At 35.8% G+C, this 22,882-nt stretch overlaps 1 protein-coding gene across 4 annotated transcripts in view; it reads right to left on the bottom strand.

Moving 5' to 3' along the window:
• Positions 1–22,882, bottom strand: part of ORC3 (origin recognition complex subunit 3) — a 61,988-nt gene that overhangs the window by 33,822 nt on the left and 5,284 nt on the right. For 3 of the 4 annotated variants that reach the window (XM_006931885.4, XM_003986358.5, XM_006931884.4), the window contains exons 3-11: positions 17,631–17,728; positions 15,788–15,932; positions 12,812–12,916; positions 11,636–11,784; positions 10,232–10,365; positions 8,425–8,584; positions 6,832–6,945; positions 987–1,120; positions 444–507 (exon numbers count right to left, since the gene is read on the bottom strand). In XM_006931885.4, coding sequence (XP_006931947.1) covers positions 444–507; positions 987–1,120; positions 6,832–6,945; positions 8,425–8,584; positions 10,232–10,365; positions 11,636–11,784; positions 12,812–12,916; positions 15,788–15,932; positions 17,631–17,728 — 1,103 coding nt within the window. The remainder of the gene's footprint in view (positions 1–443; positions 508–986; positions 1,121–6,831; positions 6,946–8,424; positions 8,585–10,231; positions 10,366–11,635; positions 11,785–12,811; positions 12,917–15,787; positions 15,933–17,630; positions 17,729–22,882) is intronic. The other variant, XM_006931886.4, reaches the window with a different exon arrangement.

Raw genomic sequence — 22,882 nt, 5'->3', positions numbered from 1 at the left:
CATTGTATCAATATAGAATGATATCTTTTTCAAATCAAATCAATACCCACTTAGCAGTGGGTCCCTAAACTGCATGGCTTCTATGTGCCTTTATTTATGACAGCCTTTAAACAAACATTAAAATGACATTGCCTGCAGATTCCAAAATGGAATATGGAAATAAAGTTGAGATCTCAAAAGTATTTTCGAAATACACCATACAATAAACCTGTAGTTAATATTTTGTCTCAATAAAAAAGGTCATCTTTTAGAGAATTAAAGTTTTGTGTCATCTTCAATAGTCACACTCCTATATGATCATCAAGACCCACTAATTCACTGTGAAAAGCATATTAGGACAGACAGGTATGTTTTATAAATTCAATGAATAAATTTTATGTGCACATTGTTTTTCATGAAGAAAAAAAAAAGTAAAACTGAAACAAATACATCCACATTCCTACCTTCAAAAATCTCTCATTGGTCAATAGTGCAACTTGCTTTTCTGAAGCTTGCTTTTCCACGTGCCTAAAATTTTCACCATCCCGTACACAAAGAGAGAAAATTAAACATTCTAAAGATGTGACTATCACATGGAGGAAAAGAACTACCTAGATTGGTGGCCACATTCTTTTATTTCTTCTCAAAAATAAATTCAAGATAATAGTCATGGTTTAATAGTAATTTCTAACTCCACAAAGCAGCTATACTTCAGAAACTAGGGATCTAATCATAAACAAAAGCCATAAACTCCAGAATCAGAAAATGTTCTTTATAAAAGTAACTCTGGAGAAACTGCAAATTATATCCCTTTGTAAAAATATTTTTCGTTATGGTATATTTTCAAATCCAACAAAGAAATCTCACGAGTGAAAACAGAAAGGTTTTACTGTGCTCTATATAAAATGGTTATTTTTTTCTTTCCCCACTTCAAAAACAGCTAGATCTGAGATACTTTTTTTTACTCGAAATTCTATTATGTGTTAAATATACACTTCTCTTTTTACCTCCTAAATGATGGAAGACGTCGGATGTTTTCACATTGATTTTCTGATAAAAAATTTATTCTTCTCTTGGCTTCCGAGAGATTACAGCATAGGACACTGAGGGGCTGAGAGTAGAAATGTTCTAATAGAGAAAGCTGAAAGAAATGTGAAGATTATATAATGTCATTCTAATTCCACAGAGTAACTTCATGTCAACAAACCTTTTTGTTGCTTCATAAATAAATCCCTCTGGTATTAGCACTGTAATATAGACCTGGCCAAGATATGTTTAAGATCTAGGTTTCCAGAGCAGTCAAATTAAGTAAACAGTCCCCCCTGCAGATTCTTTTATATAAACAGGTTTCTTATTTATTTTAAAGAGTTTTTGTTTTGTTTTTATTTACTTTTTAATTTATACCCAAGTTAGTTAGGATACAGTGCTATAATGATTTCAGAAGTAGATTCCAATGATTCATCCCCTATATATAACACCCAGTGCTCATCCCAGCAAGTGTCTTCCTTAATGCCCCTTACCCATTTAGCCCATCCCCCCACCCACAACCCCTCCAGCAACCCTAGTTTGTTCTCTGCATTTAAGAGTCTCTTATGTTTTGGGGTGCCTGGGTGGCTCCGTCAGTTGAGTGTCCGACTTTGGCTCAGGTCATGATCTCACGGTTTGTAAGTTCGAGCCCCGCGTCAGGCTCTGTGCTGACAGCTCAGAGCCTGGAGCCTGCTTCGGATTCTGTGTCCCCCTCTCTCTGCCCCTCCCCCCACTTGTGCTCTGTCTCTCTCTGTCTCTCAAAAATAAATAAATAAATGTAAAAAATAAAATTACAAAAAAGAGTCTTTTATGATTTGTCCCCCTCCTTGTTTTTAAATTATTTTTGCTTCCCTTCCCTTATGTTTATCTGCTTTGTATCTTAAATTCCTCATATGAGTGAAGTCACATATTTATCTTTCTCTGACTTATTTCACTTAGCATAATACCCTCTAGTTCCATCCACATAGTTGCAAATGGCAAGATTTCATTCTTTTTTTTTTTTTTTAATTTTTTTTTTCAATGTTTATTTATTTTTGGGACAGAGAGAGACAGAGCATGAACAGGGGAGGGGCAGAGAGAGAGGGAGACACAGAATCGGAAACAGGCTCCAGGCTCCAAGCCATCAGCCCAGAGCCTGACGCGGGGCTCGAACTCACGGACCGCGAGATCGTGACCTGGCTGAAGTCGGACGCTTAACCGACTGCGCCACCCAGACGCCCCAAGATTTCATTCTTTTTGATTGCCGAGTAATACTCCATTGTGTGTGTGTCTGTGTGTGTATGTATGTATATGTATATATGTATGTATGTGTGTGTGTGTGTATATATATATATATACACACACACACACACACACACACATACCACATCTTCTTTATCCATTCAATTGTTGATGGACATTTGGGCTCTTTCCATACTTTGGTTATTACTGATAGCACTGTTATAAACATTGGGGTGCATGTGGCCTTTTGAAACAGCACACTAAGGTTTTTTTTAAACAGCAAAAGTATGGCACTAATATATTTAATGTCACAATAACACTACAAACAATGCATAAATCATTCTGTATCTTTAATATTTTAAGACTCTGATTTTGTGGACAAGCTCAGAAAATTGTAATCTCTGAAGTATGTATTAGAAGAAACTAATATGAATGGATAGATCAACTCTCTGAAGAACCAACTCACAGCAACAGTAAATATGGTGGGGATAGGACTGGGGTGTGACCTCAGAGTTTAATAGATGTCCAAATACTCACAAGAAAATATTCATCTATAAAATCAGTGAAAAAATTTGGTCTGCTGAATAAATAAAAATGTTACAATGGTAGAAACTTTCCCTTCTGATAAAAAAATAATGAAAAATGAGAAATAGCTAAAGAAAAGATATCTTTTTAAATTCAGTTTTATTTCATGAAGAAAAACATGGTACAATATCTGGTAAATTTAAATGTTAAGAGTGCTGTTGTCCCCATAGTATAAGGGGGAATGATTTTCCAGAACCTACCATAACTTGTAAGATGTATCTTACAAGACTATTCAAATGTTAAAAACTTGACTCTAAGCAACCTTTTTCAACGTTTATTTTATTTTTGGGACAGAGAGAGACAGAGCATGAACAGGGGAGGGGCAGAGAGAGAGGGAGACACAGAATCAGAAACAGGCTCCAGGCTCTGAGCCATCAGCCCAGAGCCCGACGCGGGGCTCAAACTCACGGACCGCGAGATCATGACCTGGCTGAAGTCGGACGCTTAACCGACTGCGCCACCCAGGCGACCCCCTAAGCAACCTTTTTATGGCCAATTTGGTTTTTCCAGACACCTTGATACTAGACAGTTTCTCTAGAGAGTGGACAAAACACAGTCTTGTCACTAGAAAATAGAATTTCCCATCACAAATTAATAAATTAACATGATAGCTTATATATTGGTATTAAGGTATTTGAGCTTGATCCTTACTGGGTAAACTGATAATGAATCTCTGAGCCTATAGAGCTGAAGACCAGATACCCAAGGCTAGAGGAAATCCTCCAAAATAGTTCATTCTGGAGGAAGGATGAGGCTGTAAGAAAAGAGCCAGCCTTACTTAGAAACAAATACCAAACAGAAAGTAACTGTTCATGCCAAGTGCTAAATTATTTTCACACATATTAACAAAATCTTGTTTCTTACTTGCATTTTTCAATTATATTGTGATAGTATTTATTTCAATGTTAACATCACTTTTTAAATATGAGAAAAGTAAAAAACAAACATATAAGGGACTTGCTGGGGAGGAGAGATGGGAGGAAGTCACATGACTTACAGTAGAGTTATAAATAAGAACCCAGTATCACCTACTTTGTCTAAGTATGTTCTCAAAATCTGGGTCAACAAGTTGGTCAACATATCCAACTAATGAAGGAAAACCTTAAACATATACAGAATGATTACATACCCTACTGCACCTCCTATGGAAAACAGGACTTAACGCATTACTTCCCACTGATGATTAGGAAAAGTAGACAAATGGGGTCTAACGGCTCTACCACTTAAAAGCTGTGTGACCTTGGCCAAGCTACTTAACCTAACCCTCTGTTTCCTCACCTGCAAAACTGAGGATAATAGTACCCATTAATGAAACAATGTAAATACTTAGTACGAGCTAGCACAAAGGAGGTGCTTAGTAAATTATGAGGAACCGATAAAATCATCTAATCTGATTCCCTATTTTACAGATGAGAAAACTGAGACCCCAAGAGATTACATAATTCGATGGATACCCATTTCTTCGCTTGCTTTCTCAATGGTATTTGAGAAATGATATTACCTAAAACTCATTCTTCTCTTGACTTCAGTGTTACTTTACTTTCTATTGGTTTTCCTTATTGTTTTTAGTCTCCTTTTCTATTACTCTTGTCACCTTACAATCAGAGTCTAATCTTAGTCCTTTCCTCACTCCTCTGGATGATGCCTCATCCTCACTATGTGACTTCAACCACCACCTTTTAATGATAAATCCTAAATATTTCTATTTACTTCCATATCTTTCTCCTGAGTGCCAAATCTTTATTATCCAACATACCTGAAAAAACCATATACAAAAAGAAACTCACCTTTTTCTAACTGGCTCTTCACTTTATATTAACACATATACTTAATAAATGGTACCACCTCCAATCCATTTGCCAAGATAGAACTTATGCTTCTCTTATGCATCCTATCATCCACTTAGTCACCAGGGTCTGTCGATTCTATCTCATCCCCAAATCTGATTCCTCCTCTCTAGTTCCACTATCACAACCTTAGTGTAGCCCTTGTTATATCTTGTCTAGATGAGTGCAGTAGTCCTCCAACAGATCTCTCTCCCCCTACTGTTGTCTTTACCTAGAATGCGCTTCCCATTTTAATCTGGTGAGCCTCTATTCCTTAGGATATACTTTCGTTTTCTTATGGAATCCCCACATGTTTCTTTCATAGCACTGACTATTGAGAACTGTAATTTCCCATTCTGCCTCCTTCACTAAACAAAAGAGCAATCTGAAGGCAGAGATTTCCTTGTCCTCTGTATCTCTAGGGCTCAGCATAATTCTTGGCTTACAGTCGGCTCTTGATAAATACTTTTCAGTAAACAAATGAGTGAAGTAAAATGTATGAGAGAAGCAAATTAGAAATGTATTAGATCTTGGGGTGCCTGGGTGGCTCAGTCGGTTGAGCATCCGACTTTGGCTCAGGTTATGGTCTCACGGTTTGTGAGTTCAAGCCCTGCGTCGGGCTCTGTGCTCAGAACTTAGAGCCTGCTTTGGATTCTGTCTGTCTGTCTGTCTGTCTGTCTGTCTTTCTCTGCCCCTTCCCCACTAGTGCTCTGTCTCTCAAAAATAAATAAATGTAAAAAAAAATTAAGAAATGTATTATACCTCAATATCATTTAATTTCGCATATTGCTAAGGTAATTTTGTTGCTTTGAAATATTTTTTTTTTAAAGTCAGGTTGGAAAAAAAGACATATGTTAGCCATAAGAGAGCACTACAGTGTTTTACATGGAGAAAAAATACATAACAGAAATAATTTGTAAACTTCAAGTTACTACACAAATATTATAATATTGCACTTTTGTACTGAAGGTTACTAATATATTGGTTTTAGTAACATGTATTTACAGTGGCACGTATTTATAATGACTACACTTTGCTAAGGTATTTTAAGGTAGATGCCAAGAGAAGAAGATAACATTAACTTCCAAATAACTGGAGAATGGGCTCCTTTTGTAGTTTAGAACAGATAGTATGAAGCTGAGTTCATGAATTTTCTTCTGGCAATTCATGAAACCTTAGTAAAACTGCTTTCCCAATATGCAAGAATAAATATAAATGAATACATATACATATATGTGCAAGGGACAACAAACTATGGCCCATAGACTATTTTTACATGGCCCAGGGAACTACAAATGTTTTTTATATCTTTAACTGGTTATTTAAAAAGAAGAAAAAGAATATGCAACAGAGATGTAGCATTCACAGCCAAAAATATTTAATATCTGATCCTTTATAGAAAATTTGCTGATCCCTCATATATAGTATTTTTTAGGAAGAAATCAAGAATCTCACAACAAACAAACAAAAAAAGTCCCTAGGGGCACCTGGGTGGCTCAGTTGGTTCATCCTGGCTCAAGTCATGATCTCATAGTTCCTGAGATTGAGCCCAGTGTCAATGGGCTCTGCCTTGACAGTGTGGAGCCTACTCTGGATTCTCTCTCTCCCTCTCTTTCTCTGTCCCTCCCTGCTCATGCTCTCTCTCCCTCAAAATAAATATATTAAAAAAATAAATAAATAAGAGTCCCTTCCTCCCTACCCCTAAATAGTTAAGAATCATTGGAATGCAGGGGGTGTATGGGATGTCTTTATCCATTTTTGACATCTGCATTAATATATTCTCTATGTTTTGCTGCAGGTAACTAAGAAATGGTAGAGCCTAGAATAACATAACTTGAATTTACTTATTTAAAATTTTTTTTTCTTTAACATTTATTTATTATTGAGAGACAAAGAGACACAGAGCGTGAGCAGGGGAGGTGTAAAGAGATGGGGAGACACAGAATCTGAAGCAGGCTCCAGACTCTGAGCTGTCAGCACAGAGCTCGATGCGGGGCTCAAACTCACAAACTGTGAGATCATGAGCTGAGCCGAAGTCGGTTACTTAACCGACTGAGCCACCCAGGTGACACTTGAATTTACTTATTTTAGAGTTTGCCATTTAAAATGTCTTATCACACTAAATAGTTTCAAATAATATGCAAAGTACTTAGAATCAGCTTATGAACTTTCACACCCATTAGTGTCTTCTTACCTGAAGTCCTTTTATAAAGTTTTGAATTGAGAAATCATGATACAAAAAGATGTTGGTCAAAATCTGTAGCACTTTTTCACTTAGTTTAAAGGGAAACTGAGTTGTAAGAAGTAGCTGAAAGACATAAAAGGGGAATAGGACACACTCCTTATTAGTCTTTACTCTTCATAAATATCAAGTATAAATCATGAGGCAAAGAATGATACTATGACACAGTAACCATGAAAGCTATAAAAGTAGCTAGGTTATTTTTAGGTCAAATATCAACTAAAACTTTAAATTAATTTACGTAAGAATCATAACCAAAAGAAGCTATTCATACTACATCTTCAGAATCAAAGATGTCCACCATCTTCCATTCAATTACTAATTTAAAAAAATACCATCTATTAACTATACAATCCGTCTTCTCCTGCCAGAAGCCACTGAAGAAGCTATAGGCTTTGGTAATTCTTATTATAAGATTTCTTTTTCATCCCTAACTTACACACATTAATGAGGAATAACACATTATGCACTGTTGAATGAAAAACCCCAAATTAACAGATGTTATCTGTTACAAAATAGCTGCATTTGTATTACTCAGCTAATTTTCAATGGCCTAAAGTGAAGATTTTATACCTGAAAATGAAAAGTCACACTAGGCTTTTAAAACTGAAATGTAGTTATAAAAGGCCACGTGCATTTGACCACAATCGAGCAATTTTAAATACGGCAGCTATAAAAATTTTCCTCAAAGTATCCATAAACAAACGGATACCAGCTTCATGGGGAAAAAAATGTATAAGTGGTCAGTAAATAAATGGAAGTTCTTCATAATTTACCTTACACAAGCAATATAAAGCACACCTTGAAAGAGTTGAGTCTGGCAACACTTTGTGGAAGGTCAATAATAATTTAGGTAGAAACAGAACTAAAACTAATTGAAACATAGAGCTAAGGTCTGAGGAAATGTCAGTATTTATCTTCTGCCAAGAGCAGCAATGACAGGAAAGGGTCCACTAAAAATATCAAATTATTTTATTTTTTTTTTTACTGTTTACCTTTAAGAGAGACAGACAGACACCCAGAGCTTGAGCAGTGGAGGGGCAGAGAGAGAGGGAGACACAGAATCCAAAGCAGGCTCCAGGTTCTGAGAGGTCAGCACAGAGGCTAGCGTGGGGCTCAAACTCATAGAGTGCGATATCATGACCTGAGCCGAAGTAGTATGCTTAACGGACTGAGCCACCCAGACGCCCCTCAAATTACTTTAAATAAAATGTAGGAGTAAAAACATGGTTGCTGTTTTTAGGAAATCATTAAATTTTATTAAAATTTATTAAAAACCTAAAATTTTCCACTGAGTAATGACTGATAGGTAGGTAGGTAGGTAGATACAGAAAAATAGAATCATTCTTTCTACAAAGCTTTTATTTTATCTGAAGAGGCAATATTGTGCCCTATAAAAATCATTAAATATAAAAAAAGTGAAGAAATATGTTCAATATCATACTCTGAGAGATTCAGAAATTTATCACTAATGTTTACATTTATCATCTATTCTTGGCTGTCTTCTTTTCATCCTATTTCACTGATACAATTTTTTCTTTTTACCTTATCAAGTACCGTAGTCAGGTGCTCCTTGCAGGACAGAGACTGGAAAAGTTCTATGCACAACAGAGATGATACTGCATGAGGAAGCAACCGATGGATGATAATAGGAGACGTGGCAATTCCAAAAATGAGTATTAGTGGAAATTCATGTAGATGTTGACTGGTTTTCAAAGGAAAATACAAAATTGGGATTTTTCTTTTTTTAGCAAATATATTTCAATACATCAAATTTCAAATTAAGACCATCTTTATCTGAATGTCTACTGTATAAGACACTGATGAAGAGTATCATTCTAAATACTAAAATTTTCTAGGTCACTTATTTTCCCGTTAAAGTAATATAGATGGTTTTTTCCCAGACATTCTAGCTCTGAAATCAATCTACTAAAAGATCCTCTCATTTTATAAATAAGAATACAGAGGTCCAGAGAGATCAAGTGCCTCTCTCTAAGGTTATACAATCTCAAGTGTTAGAAGAGTTAGATATTCAATTTAACCTCTCATCCAAAGTTTGAGCTCTATAGTCTTCCTAACAGTTAGACATCCAGTCTATGCTTTAAGAGTTCAGTGACATGAAGCTCACATTTTTCAAGGTAACTTATTCTATTTATGCACATTTCTAACAAACACTATGTCACCCAGCTATACATAATAGCTAAGAAACATGAAACTTTCCTTACACATATGTAAGACATATTTTTAATGGACACCATTTAAAAATGTTACATACTTTCCTTGCATTAACTCAAACTTATTGGACATGATTTATTCCTAGTATTACTAGTATGAACACAAATGACTCCCACAGAGTAAAACAGCACTATCTTTGAGAGCTACTGTGGGTCTGAACACTTTGTACCATGGCTGATGATTTTGTTTGCTCCCTCCTACTGGCTATTGCTTGTCAGTATTCTAGCTATGCAGTTCTACCTTCATAGGAGTGGAGTGCCCTGGCTCTGTTACTGCTCTAAGTTCTTCCTCACTTTAGATGGCAACAGGAGTCACAAGTCTAAGCTCCAAAACAGTACAGCTCTTTTGTCAATATTCTTAGTGTGCATGTTAAGCAGTTCAGTTTTAGCATTAAGAAAATTCTTATAATCTAGAAATCTTAGTTTCTATGGGGGAAAAAAAAGACACTATCAAAATAGTAATTATAAGACAATATATAGCTTTAGGTAAATTTAGCCACACCTATTAAGTTAACATACAGAAAAAGCCAAAATAAATTATATCCTAAAAATGCACCACGGCAAATACATGTCACTGGATTTTAAATAGGGTTAGTTAGTTCAATTCTGAATTTCACAGGAATGCCCTGAAAATCCAATGAGATCATGAAAATAGTTTCTCATTATAAAAATTATATAAGATAATATTATTTAGAAAACATACTTGCTCAGAAGAGCTATATGTAACTCAGAGCTTCTAATGGTGGCTAGGTATCAGAAAATAAGACCTGACAAACATCTCAAGCTGGAGTAATTTATCGATTTAATGGGCAAGAGACGGATGACCTTGGTGAGAGAAACTACATTTTATATTGCCTTTTCATACTAATTAAAAGGTGGCTAACTTTAGTCTTTTGATCTCATTCTTGGATCAAAAAGCAAATGAAAATCTGATAGGAGGTCTTTGAACATTTAATTATAAGGAATTTGAAATCATTCTGGTTTCTATCCAGTTGGTATTAAAATGAAGATTAAACTGCCATTCATTTTCTCTGGAAAAGGTTGCTCTTCAAGTTAAAAGTTACATGTTTCCTTAATAAAAAGAATTTTATGTAAAAGCCAGGTGATATATCATCTACCTGCTGATAATTATGAAGTCCTGGAGTACTTTTGTGGTGAAGCTTTCCAAATCCTTTAAGATAAGCACAACAGGAGGAGACTGCCATTGGCTAGACGAAGTCCTCTTTTTCCTTGGCAGTTTTGGATCTGTCTTCTTTAAAGTCACGTAAAAAGGAGTTAAAAGTAAGCCTTACCATTCAAACAATGCTACCACACTACAATGATATATTTCCCTTTACATTTTACAGTAATGCTTTTTCTTTTATTTCTCCCACATAATAAAGAGAAACTCATTCCAACAGTTATTAGCAGAATCTTTTTGTGTCTGACATGGGAATAATAACCAAGAAAAAGGTTCAGTAAAATCTATAACTCATATGAAATATTTACATTTTTTTGCTATCTGAGAAAATGACAAAAAAGCATGGGGAGAACATTTTCTATAAATTATTTTTTCTGTTAATAGAATGTTATATGTTGCTTTGCTTTAAGGTGAGAACTAGTATTTTTAATTGAAAAGCACAATAAACAACACTACTTGCTGGTCTGCTACTGTTAAATTTCAAGTTGAAAAGCACCTTTAATATCATCTGGTCCAATCCCAATCTTTTAAAGATATCTGACATAAACTGCATGTAGCATCTGATTTCTAGAAAATTTAAAATTGTGGATCAAATTAAGATGTTATGATATGCATGAGACCCAACTTAATTCCTATATAAAGCAAAATGAAACTTCACTTACGGTCGACTTCAGCAAATACGTTTTATCAGAAAATGTTACCACAGTATTTTTTCCCATACTATCTGGCTACACGGCATCATAAACTAAAGCTGTGGTTTATGGTACAGTTATCCATGAATCACCTAGGTTGTTCATTCTCACCAGAGACTGTGATGGCAGAATGGAACTTCTTTTTAGTTAACTGTTTACTGCTGAATGTACTTTACTTATAGACCATTTATTCCCCAAGAATTGTAAATGTGGAACAAATTAGATTTTTTTTAAAAATGACTATTTCTCATTGGACTAAGTTGACACTGGGAACTGGCAGCATGGTTCAACCACACAAAAGCAAATATTGAGGAACCTAAGAGATAATATATTAAAGTCATAGCCATTGTCACAGAGAATCTGCCACAGAACCAATTCCTGATGCTGTTTTTGTCACTAGATGACATTCTCCCACAAATAAAATGGCCTCGTAAAATGAGAACCTAAATACTTACCAGGAATTAGACTGCATACTGATAAAAGAATACTTTAAAATTCTAATAGCCTTAGGAAAAGTAAGTAGCTACCATTACTTAACAGCTAGGGTGCATAAGCATATTCTTATTAGAACAGTATTACGTTTAATGCAATTCTAAGCCTCTTCAATCAGATGCAAATCCCCCCCCCAAAAATTGTCAGTTTACATTTACCTGTGTGACACTCATATACCAGCTGGAAAGAGAATCCATTGAACAAAATGTCTTTTTCTGGGTGACCTGAATACTTTCCTCTTTGGATTCCTCATCTACACAGCAGTTCATCAACTTTGAGACCAGCTTCTGCAAAAAATGTTTCATATCTGCAGAATATAAAAGGTAAGAAAGCTTATCTCCCTTTAAAACAAATATGAAACAACTGATACTTCTTAATCAGTATATTACATTTGGGTAGAATGTATTCTTGTACACTTAACATTAATGTAACATTTAACATATTAACTATTAATGTTCATTAGTATCTTCTCTTTAATATTTAAATTTCATTAATTCAGACTAACACTAAGCCAAAGTTTATGTATACTATCTATACTAAAAATGTTACCTAAGTAAATGTGTAAACACAAAAACTGTAAATCTTATGAGGACACTATATATTTAAGTTACACTAGACAGCAAAAAAATTTTAAGGCCTCTAAAAACGATCAAAAGTGTTACTTACATAAGTTATTTTACTGATTACAAATTTTCCTTATAGTCATTTTAAAAGATGTCCTAAGGGCTTTGACTTAATCAGTTCCAATCAGTTTATGATTATGAAAGTAATATAAGCACATAAAGCCCTTATGTCAATTCAAATCTCATTCCATTTTACTCTATTAGTGTCCATATCCTTTATGATTTAATGGTTTCATATAGATTAGCTCTGGCAATGGACATTTTTTACCATGCTAATCTTTCAGAGCAGGACAATAAGATGATTGGAGGCTGAAATATGAGCCTACACAGTCTATTCTCTGTTGGGATAAATAACAGCTCCCCAATCCTTAATTCTAGCTCCCTGTCCCAAACCTTCCAACTTATTAGACTTTTACCGGGTTAGGGAACACATCTCATAAAATATCTAAACTATTACTGGCAGTGAAGCTGATACAGTGGGGGGGGGGGGGGGGGGGGCTGGAATAAAGGAAGCAAAAGGTGGCAATGAGTCCTGCAACAGTCAACATTACCATGATAGGCAATAAACCTCACCCTGCTCAAATGTCGTGCCATGCTCTTCCCACAAATAAAAAGGGATCAACAAAGCTAGGGCGGGGGGGGGGGGGTAGAAAGAAGGTCAGAAGAGATCTGTAACATCTCACCAAGGTTATTAGGGCATTTATACTGTACCTGGACAATCTTTAGCTTGCAATGAGACTACATATGGAGTGACATTATTCTGAAGGGCTTCTGTTAGACTTCTGAATGTTAAATCATGATCAGTTACATTCACACCTATGGGATAATACATCAGTATTACACCATCATTTGTACTATAAATAATTTAACAACAAAGCTACTTAACATGTGTAGTGAATTACCGAATAAAAATATTTTTTAAAATATGAGTAACAAAAAAAACCCCATGATTAATAACAGAAACCAAGAAAATATCCTGCATAAATGAAGAGATCTCCATTAACAATAGATATCTGGAAGCACACAAAATACTTGTCAGAAAGGGTATTTAGCATAATCTCTCTTTAAAAAACATTACTGAGAATGTGTAGTTAACCCAGGAAAACATCTTAGGAGTAATTTTATTACTCTGTCAAATTCATAAAGTACTCTTTAAAATACTCATTCAAAAATAAGGGCTACAGATTCCGGGTTTACTGTGATCCTGACTTAACAAGTGAGGAGAATCCAATCACTAATCCTATTAATGACTGTTGTAGTAAATACAATAGTAAAATACACACTAAGCTGATTTCTGAGGGAAGAGGCTAAAAATAAAACTTCAGGTACTTTAGGTATTTACTAAGCCTCTCATTCTCATTTCCACAAGTCAGAGTTTAGTGCTGTGCATGCAGTTATCAGAGTTGAGTGGAATTTCCCTATCACATTGGAAAAAATTCTACTGACTGACACTTTCCTTTACGTCACAATCTGAGATTTCTAGAAAGTGCTTTGGCACTTAGGCAGGTGGCAACAGCAGCTATCTTGAAACTGCTTGATAATTGCTACTATAAAACTTCAACTGGCTAGAAGAAAAACAAAAGGTTCAGAATCTAGGCCACCAATAAACAAAAAAATTTTTTCTAGGCAAGCCAATAAATAAAAATGTTGGCAGGCTATGTTTTTCCTTTATTTATGGGAAGACTGGGTGGCTCAGTCAGTTAAGCATCCAACTCTTGGTTTCGACTCAGGTCATGATGTCATGATTCATGATTCAAGCCCCAAGTAGGGCTCTACAGTGACAGCACTGAGCCTTTCTGGGATTCTCTCTCTGACCCTGCTTTGGGCACTTGCATGAGCTCTCTCAGTCTCTCAAAATAAACGAATAAAATTTTTTTAAAGGCTTATTTATTTTGAGAGAGATAGAGAGATCGGGGGAGAGGCAGAAAGAGAGAGAGAGGGAGAGAGAGAGAATCTCAAGCAGGCTCCATGCTCCCCACAGAGCCTGACGCAGGGCTCAATCTCATGAACCACGAGATCATAACCTGAGCCAAAATCAAGAGTCGAACACTTAACCAACTAAGCCACACAAGTGCCCTGGCAGGCTACTTTTAAACAGACATATATCTTTTTGAAAATAGAAAATGTGCAACTGTGCCTAAACATTCTTTGACTACATATTTTTTTTACAGTATCAAAATGATATTCCTTGCATTATGGTCTATGATTGTGATACTGTATCTCTGAACAAATTTAGGAGTTTAGCAAAACACCAGTTTATCTTGTCTTTCACTGATTGACTTTATAAGCTATTTAACATTATGTTGCTTACAACAATGGACTGTATATCGGAAACAAGAAAATCAACAATGTCTTTAACTGAAAAAATGTTCTCAGACTACTGACTTTGAAATATAAGATTTCCATTAGCTTCTTTTCTCCTTTTGGCAGTAGGCAGAGAAGGGATTTAAACAGTGCTCTCTCAACAATCTATCAAGCCATCCCTCTTGATTACATTTTCCCCACTCCACTTCCAATTGTTGTAACCTAGTAGTAGAGAAACAAAGCACCAAACAGTATAATCAGGCCATCACTGGGTCTCAGTTTCTCATCCATGAATGAAAAGGGTTTTGAAATTAAGTGCAGGCTGCACTGAAAAGCTGTTCACAGTATTATAAAAATCATTCCCTGTGTCGTTACTCAGAGTGGTTCTGGGATCAGCAGTATGGGCATCAGCAGGAGGCCTGTTACAAATGTAGAGTTTTAGGCCCTGCCTCAGACCTATTAATGAAAGCCTGCATTTATTAAGATCCCTTGGAGGTTATTTGTAAGTACATTAAATTTTGCTAAGTATTGCCCTGAACATCAGGAATGAGATTTAGATAATGAACAGGATTAAAGGCAGTATTAGGGCACCTGGGTGGCTCAGTCGGTTGAGCATCCAACTCTTGATTTCAGCTCAGGTCAGGATCTCAGTTTGTGGGGTCAAGCCCCGAGCTGGGCTGAGCACAGACAGCTCAGCTTGGAGCCTGCTTGAGATTCTCTCTTTCCCTCTCTCTCTCTCTCTCTCTGCCCCTCCTTCACCCATTCATTCTCTAATGATTTTTTTTTAAATCAGTATTAAATAATACAACTAAGTTATTATCTCAGTGCCCACTAGTTTAACAAACCTATAAATAACAAATTGCAAGTGCAATGAAGAGTACATTTGAAATCCAAATAAACCCACTTTCTTACCAAAAGAAATAAGGAAATTTGCTAGTATTCCAAAGAAATTTTCCATTTTCCTGCAGCCAGATATTTGGTTAAAATGGGATATTAATGATGGATATTTAAGTACCTAAGAAATTTACAATCTGCAGCTTAAAAGCAATTTATATATAATTCATCCAAGCCCCCTTATAAACTTCATGCAGTATTATGAAATAATCTAAGATTGATAAACTAAGCACAGGGAACTAAAATTAGGGTCATAGATAATTCCACTGAAGTTGAGGAGGGTACTAGCTAATCCCGGATCAATTTCTTTTAATTTAAAGTTGTACAATCACTATAAGGAACTTTTATTGGTTTTGAAAGTATGTAGAACAGTATAATTAGTTTAATTCTATAAATGAAAGAGACAAAACAGGTTGATCAAGAGAAGTTAGTCTCTACTATTCTCAACAAAACCACTAACTAAAAAAACAAACCTACACCCATACATACCTAGAATAAGAGCAGCAGTTGGAATTTCTCTGAGTTTTATTTGACAGCCCCAGTCTCTTGAATTCTTATGGAATCCAGAATAAGACTGTTGCAGAAATTCAATTAGACTATTGAATAGGTTTTTATTTAATTCTTCTTGTAGTTGCTACAAAGAAAACACAAAACTTTATGAATTATTATCAGTAGTAATGTGATGCATCTTTCCAAGTCTAGGAAAGAAAATCATCATGAATGCCAAAGATTATGTATAAAATTATTAGATGGATGAAATAAAAAATATTTTTTCCTTAAATCTCCATTCATTAGTATTTTGGATTCCCTCATTAAAGAATCAAATTTATTCATTCAACAAACATTTACTAACCACCTTACAAAGGAAAGGTAGTCTTTATCCTAAAACAGTGAAAAAAATTAAGAACACTTACAATTTAAAAACATTGTGTAAAGTGCTATGATAATACAGAATAAAGAGTAGGACCATCCAACTTAAGCTGAGGATGTGAGCCAAAGCATTAAAGCAGGTGATGGGGGAGGTGACTATAGGGAAAAGAAAATCAGAACGAATGGGGAGTAGAGGGAGCAGGGAAGCAAGCAAGCACCAAGTATCCAGGGAACCACACACACAGCTAAGCATCAAAAACATGAGAAGTGGTAGGGAATGAGTCTGGACAAATAAACAAGGGGCTAGACCAATAAAATTACATTTAACGTTAAAAGATTTGGGTTTTATCCCCTGGGGAGAACCACTGAAGGGACATGAAGCAGAGATGTGATTAAATCAAGGTTGAAAGGGTTAATCTGACAGCACTGTGAACAGATGGGAGAAGCTGTACTGGCAGTGAGGCTGGAAAACCCCTGCAGCCTGGCACTGTATCTGCCTGAAGGCAGGACTTTCCTAATTTGGCCAATGGTGCTACAGGGACTAATGACAGACCTGAGGGGTCTGACATCAGAGGCAGAGACATCAGTTAGGAGGATCATCACAATTCAGGTTAAGAAATGAAGGCCTACACTAGAAACCACAAACTCAAATTCCTTCAAGGGTCTTTCAAGGGAATACATGAATGAGCAAAGCCCTAGGTGAAAGCAATAAAGAGTGGTAGGAAGCAGTAATAAACAGAGTGCATAACCCTCCCATTTAAAACAAACAAACAAAAACACTGTGTTGCTCAAATAAAACAAGTCCGCTCAAGATGTTGGCCCTAGAACTACAAATCTGCTAAAGTACAGACATTTTTTAGGGCTAGAATATAAAGAACACAGAAGAAATTGGATATGAGGAATGAGGGAATAAAGTATTTTAAAAATAGCTTGATTCCTTAATTCTATAACTGAATGGATTAATTTAAAGAGTGCCACCATTTAAAAGCTGTGAGCATATGTAGAGCCCCTTGCCTTGGCAGCTATCATTATAAATGTATGTTCCAGGAGTGCCTGGGTGGCTCAGTTGGTTGGGTGACCGATGTCAGCTCGGGTCATGATCTCGCAGTTTGTGAGTTCGAGTCCAGCGTAGGGCTCTGTGCTGACAGCTCAGAGCCTGGAACCTGCTTGGGATTCTGTATCTCCCTCTCTGTCTGCCCCTCCCCTGCTCACATTCTGTGTCTCTCTGTCTCTCAATAATAAATAAATGTTAAAAAAAAAAATTTAAATGTATGTTCCAGTACCTGAAGCCATGCTTAATACTTGGAACAGGAGTGTTTTTTTAGAATATACAGCTTATGCTAAACTAATATTACCTACGTTTCATCAATACTCTTGAAAATTGGTGGAAAGGAAGATGGGAAGCAACAAATACGAGAGTTACGGTAGTAGAGAAATATAAGTTATTAAAAAAAGTATTCACCTCAGTTTCAGATTTCATCTGCTGCCATATCAACTGATAAGTTTCGAATCGAAGCTTACTGTCCTCAGACTCATTTTTCCCTTTATTAAAATAGTCCTCTAAAAACACAGAAAGAAATAGGTCAGTTTCTTTTTTATATGATAAAAGTTAGAAAATCTGTGTGCAGGGGTACCTAGCATCTGACTCTTGATGTAGGCTCAGGTCATGATCTCATGGTTCATGGGGTTGAATCCCACATCAGGCTCTGTGTTGAAGGTATGGAGCCTGCTTGAGATTCTCTCTCTCTCCCTCTATCTCTGACCCTCCCCTGCTCTCTCTCTCAAAAATAAACATTTAAAGAAGAAAGTCACACAGTAAGGGATGGGGCTGAATTTTTTAATCTGTATCAAAAATATATGTATTTGGAGATAGGTGACATCCAATATCCTTTATATTTAATTTTATTTATCTCATATTTTTACTATAGTAAGTGTATCTATAAGATTAAAAATATATTTTACTTTTTATTTTACTTTATTTTATTTTATTTAAAATATATTTTACTAAATATATATTCAGATTGTATTTCTATCACCTTTGAATTGCTAACAGTATTTAATGGATTTGGTTTAATATTTTTTTTACTATTTTCTCTTATTCTACAGCCTTGTATGCTTTGCTTCGTATATTTGCCTTGAACTCTCCTTTGTAAAATGACTCTTAATACTATAATTCTTGTTCTTTTATTCAACTGACATGGTTTAGCCCAGCCTTTTATTTAGTCTGTCTGTATTACTTTATATGCTTTTTGAACGTTTTCCTCCAAATGGTTAGCCATTTATCAAAACACCATTCATCAAAATACCAGTGCTTTTCAAACTTTTTAAACTATGATCCACATTAAGGAATACATTTTATCATATGCCTGTTGGCCATCTGGATGTCTTCTTTAGAGAAGTGTCTATTCATGTTTTCTGCCCATTTCTTCACTGGATTATTTGTTTTTAGGGTGTGGAGTTTGGTGAGTTCTTTATAGATTTTGGATACTAGCCCTTTGTCCGATATGTCATTTGCAAATATCTTTTCCCATTCCGTTGGTTGCCTTTTAGTTTTGTTGGTTGTTTCCTTTGCAGTGCAGAAGATTTTTATCTTCATGAGGTCCCAAGAGTTCATTTTTGCTTTTAATTCCCTTGCCTTTGGAGATGTGGCAAATAAGAAATTGCTGCGGCTGAGGTCAGGGAGGTTTTTTTCCTGCTTTCTCCTCTAGGGTTTTGATGGTTTCCTGTCTCACATTCAGGTCCTTTTCCATTTTGAGTTTATTTTTGTGAATGGTGTAAGAAAGCAGTCTAATTTCATTCTTCTGCATGTTGCTGTCCAGTTCTCCCAGCACCATTTGTTAAAGAGACTGTCTTTTTTCCATTGGATATTCTTTCCTGCTTTGTCCAAGATTAGTTGGCCATACTTTTGTGGGTCCAATTCTGGAGTTCTCTATTCTATTCCATTGGTCTATGTGTCTGTTTTTGTGCCAATACTATGCTGTCTTGATGATTACAGCTTTGTAGTAGAGGCTAAAGTCTGGGATTCTGATGCCTCCCGCTTTGGTCTTCTTCTTCAAAATTACTTTGGCTATTCGGGGTCTTTTGTGGTTCCATATGAATTTTAGCACTGCTTGTTCTAGCTTCGAGAATGCTGGTGCAATTTTGATGGGGATTGCATTGAATGTGTAGCTAGCTTTGGGTAGTATTGACATTTTAACAATATTTATTCTTCCAATCCATGAGCATGGAATGTTTTTCCATTTCTTTATATCTTCTTCAATTTCCTTCACAATGAAAAGATGCTCAATGTCGCTCCTCATCAGGGAAATACAAATCAAAACCACTCAGATACCACCTCACGCCAGTCAGAGTGGCTAAAATGAACAAATCAGGAGACTATAGATGCTGGCGAGGATGTGGAGAAACGGGAACTCTGTTGCACTGTTGGTGGGAATGCAAACTGGTGCAGCTGCTCTGGAAAACAGTGTGGCGGTTCCTCAAAAATTAAAAACAGATCTACCTTATGACCCAGCAATAGCACTGCTAGGAATTTACCCAAGGGATACAGGAATGCTAATGCATAGGGGCACTTGTACCCCAATGTTTATAGCAGCACTTTCAACAATAGACAAATTATGGAAAGAGCCTAAATATCCATCAACTGATGAAGGGATAAAGAAATTGTGGTTTATATACATAATGGAATACTACGTGGCAATGAGAAAGAATGAAAGGTGGCTTTTTGTAGCAACATGGATGGAACTGGAGAGTGTTATGCTAAGTGAAATAAGTCATACAGAGAAAGACAGATACCATATGTTTTCACTCTTCTGTGGATCCTGAGAAACTTAACAGAAGACCATGGGAGAGGGGAAGGAAAAAAAAATTTAGAGAGGGAGGGAGCCAAACCATAAGACTCTTAAAAACTGAGAACAATCTGAGGGTTGATGGGGGGTAGGAGGGAGGGGAGGGTGGGTGATGGGTATTGAGGAGGGCACCTGTTGGGATGAGCACTGGGTGTTGTATGAAACCAATTTGACAGTAAATTTCATAATAAATAAACAGACTTTATATCATAATCAACACACATTTAACAGAAATGAAAACAAAAGACCCACAAAACAATTCTTGTCATGTGACAGTGAATGTTTTCTTTTCTATTCTATTTTTTAAAACCATCATGACTAAGTTGATTTCATGACTCGCACTTGGATTTTAACCTTCAGTTTGAAAATGTTCATTTATTAAATAATCTATCCTTTTTCCCACTAACTTGAGATGCCTTTATTATCTAAATACTTACAAATGCACTTGTAACTATATTTTAACTTTTTCTTTTGTTCTACTGAATCCACGTTTATTCCCACAGCTGTACTGAACTGTTTTAATGACTGGAGCTTTGCAGCACGCTCACATATGGCGTATTACTCCATGGAGTATTACTCCAGGTCTTCCTCCTACCACCACCAAACATTATCATTCTTCTTCAAAATATTTTAACCCATTCTTTCAAATAAACTTTGCTATTGCTCAAAAATAACTAAAATGGCATTGTGATTTGATTAAATAAAATCTGGAGATTGATTTGGGAAGAAATGATATGAAGTTGTTAAAAAATTCACATCCAAACACTACAGATCTCTTCCTTTAAACAAATTATTTTACATTCTTTGTAGTTTTCTACTTTCCTTCATATTTCTTGTTGTTTACTGTTAGTACTTTATTGTAACAACTAGAACTTTTATAGTATTCAATAATAATGTGAAAATACATATTTTGTTCCTGACTTTACTGAGATGCCACTAGCATTCTACCATCAAGTTCTGGTAGTTTGGAATAGAGATTCTCTTTTATGTTAAGGAACTTTCCTTCTGTTCATAGCTCACTCAGAGTTCTTAACAAATATTTTTTGAATTTATCAAAAGTCTTTAGAATATACTGAAGTCATTACATGGTAAAATGAGAGACAAGGTTATAGTATAAAAATGCAAACAAGAAAAGGGAAGGAAATACACTATTACTAAGAGACAAAGCAGAACAACAGGGTAGCTTTAGAACAGAAGTCATTTTACTTTGATAATGAGTAAATCCATATAAAATGTTAAAGTGGCAAATCAAGACAATAATTTTTAATGTGCTGAATAACATGGCATCGAAATACTTACAAAAACAGTTAGAAATTGGGAAACAGCAGCAGCAGGACAATTTAACCTGTTATTTCTCTCAGTCATTTATAGAACAGGAAGGTAAAAAATAAATCAGCACTGAGAAGACCTAAAGAATGTAAACTACTACTGTTGACAGGTTCCCACCTGCTCCTACGCACAATGCTCTACTTCAGTGTGAACTTCCACAGTGTCAGTGTCAGTGCCCCCACAGGTTTCAGTCCCTCTCTCTCCCTTTCTCTCTCCTTCTTGCCCTGTCGTTTTCTAGGATACACAGTCATCTACAGAATACAGAGGAGAGGAAGAGTTACCAGTCCTCTCTTAGGTACACATCCAAGTGTCTTCAAGTCAGTGGACAGATGGGGGACAAAATGTAGGGCATCTTCCTACTTCTTCAGGCAATCTGTTTCAAGAATTGAAGCCAGTGAAGGCAAGTGCTAAAATCTAGATATGTTTTCCTCATTCCTGCACCATCTGTCTTATAATCAGGGTCAATTCTTTTAAGATTCTCATATCAAAATACTATCTATTGGTTTCAGATCAGTAGAATGAAAAAAAAAAAAACTAAGCAAAGTTTAATTATACAATTATATATATTAGGTTTACTAATACTAAAAACTTTAAATCTTAATTATAGCTGAAATTCAACAGAAAAAGTTCTAAGCAAAAATTCACTTCATATGAGAGGCAGTACCAAGCAATGGTTAGACCAGGGGCTCTGGAATCAGACAGCTTAGGTTCAAATCTCAGCTCTGCCATTTATTAGCACTATCACTGAGAAAGTTCTTTCTATGTCTAAGTATCCTCATATATTTTCATGGAGATAATCATAATACATTTCTCATAGTTTGCTCAGAGAATTGAAAGTAACACATATAGGGCCTAGAAAAATCTAGCATATAATAAAAACTCAATAAATGCTAGCAATTTTGTTAGTTATAATGACATTACTGATGTTATCAGATGTCATTTTATCTTCTATTTTCTTCATAGATAATGGGAAACGACTTGAATTTTCTCTGAAAATGAACTATTTAGAGTTTAGCAATCTCCAATATTAAGGAAATGTGTTAATTAAGTCAACCACTTACGAATTAAAAAAAATCATAATGTAGCTTTTGTTTGTTCACTATTTCCAAGTCTATCACTGTCACTTTTTATTTTGGGGGTGGGACAATGAATACGGCAGTTTCATGTTCCTTTGACACTAAGTTTAAGAGGGTATAGAACTTGAGATCACTGTTTATTCTGTTAATGAGAAACTAGGTTCTTATTATAAGTCATACCTACCCTCTGTCCCCCTCAATATGGACGATTATTTTATTATTTGCTCCTTGAGCACAGGTAAGAGTACCTAGCTTGTCTCAAACTAAAGGAGTAACTAACACCCTAAGGTTTGCATCATGTGATGACTTAGAAAAATCCTTTTCGGGGCGCCTGGGTGGCGCCGTCCGTTAAGCGTCCGACTTCAGCCAGGTCACGATCTCGCGGTCCGTGGGTTCGAGCCCCGCGTCAGGCTCTGGGCTGATGGCTCAGAGCCTGGAGCCTGTTTACGATTCTGTGTCTCCCT

This window comes from Felis catus, chromosome B2, assembly GCF_018350175.1.
Source record: "Felis catus isolate Fca126 chromosome B2, F.catus_Fca126_mat1.0, whole genome shotgun sequence".
NCBI classification, from domain to species: domain Eukaryota; kingdom Metazoa; phylum Chordata; class Mammalia; order Carnivora; family Felidae; genus Felis; species Felis catus.
This window is presented reverse-complemented; position numbering and strand designations above follow the sequence as displayed.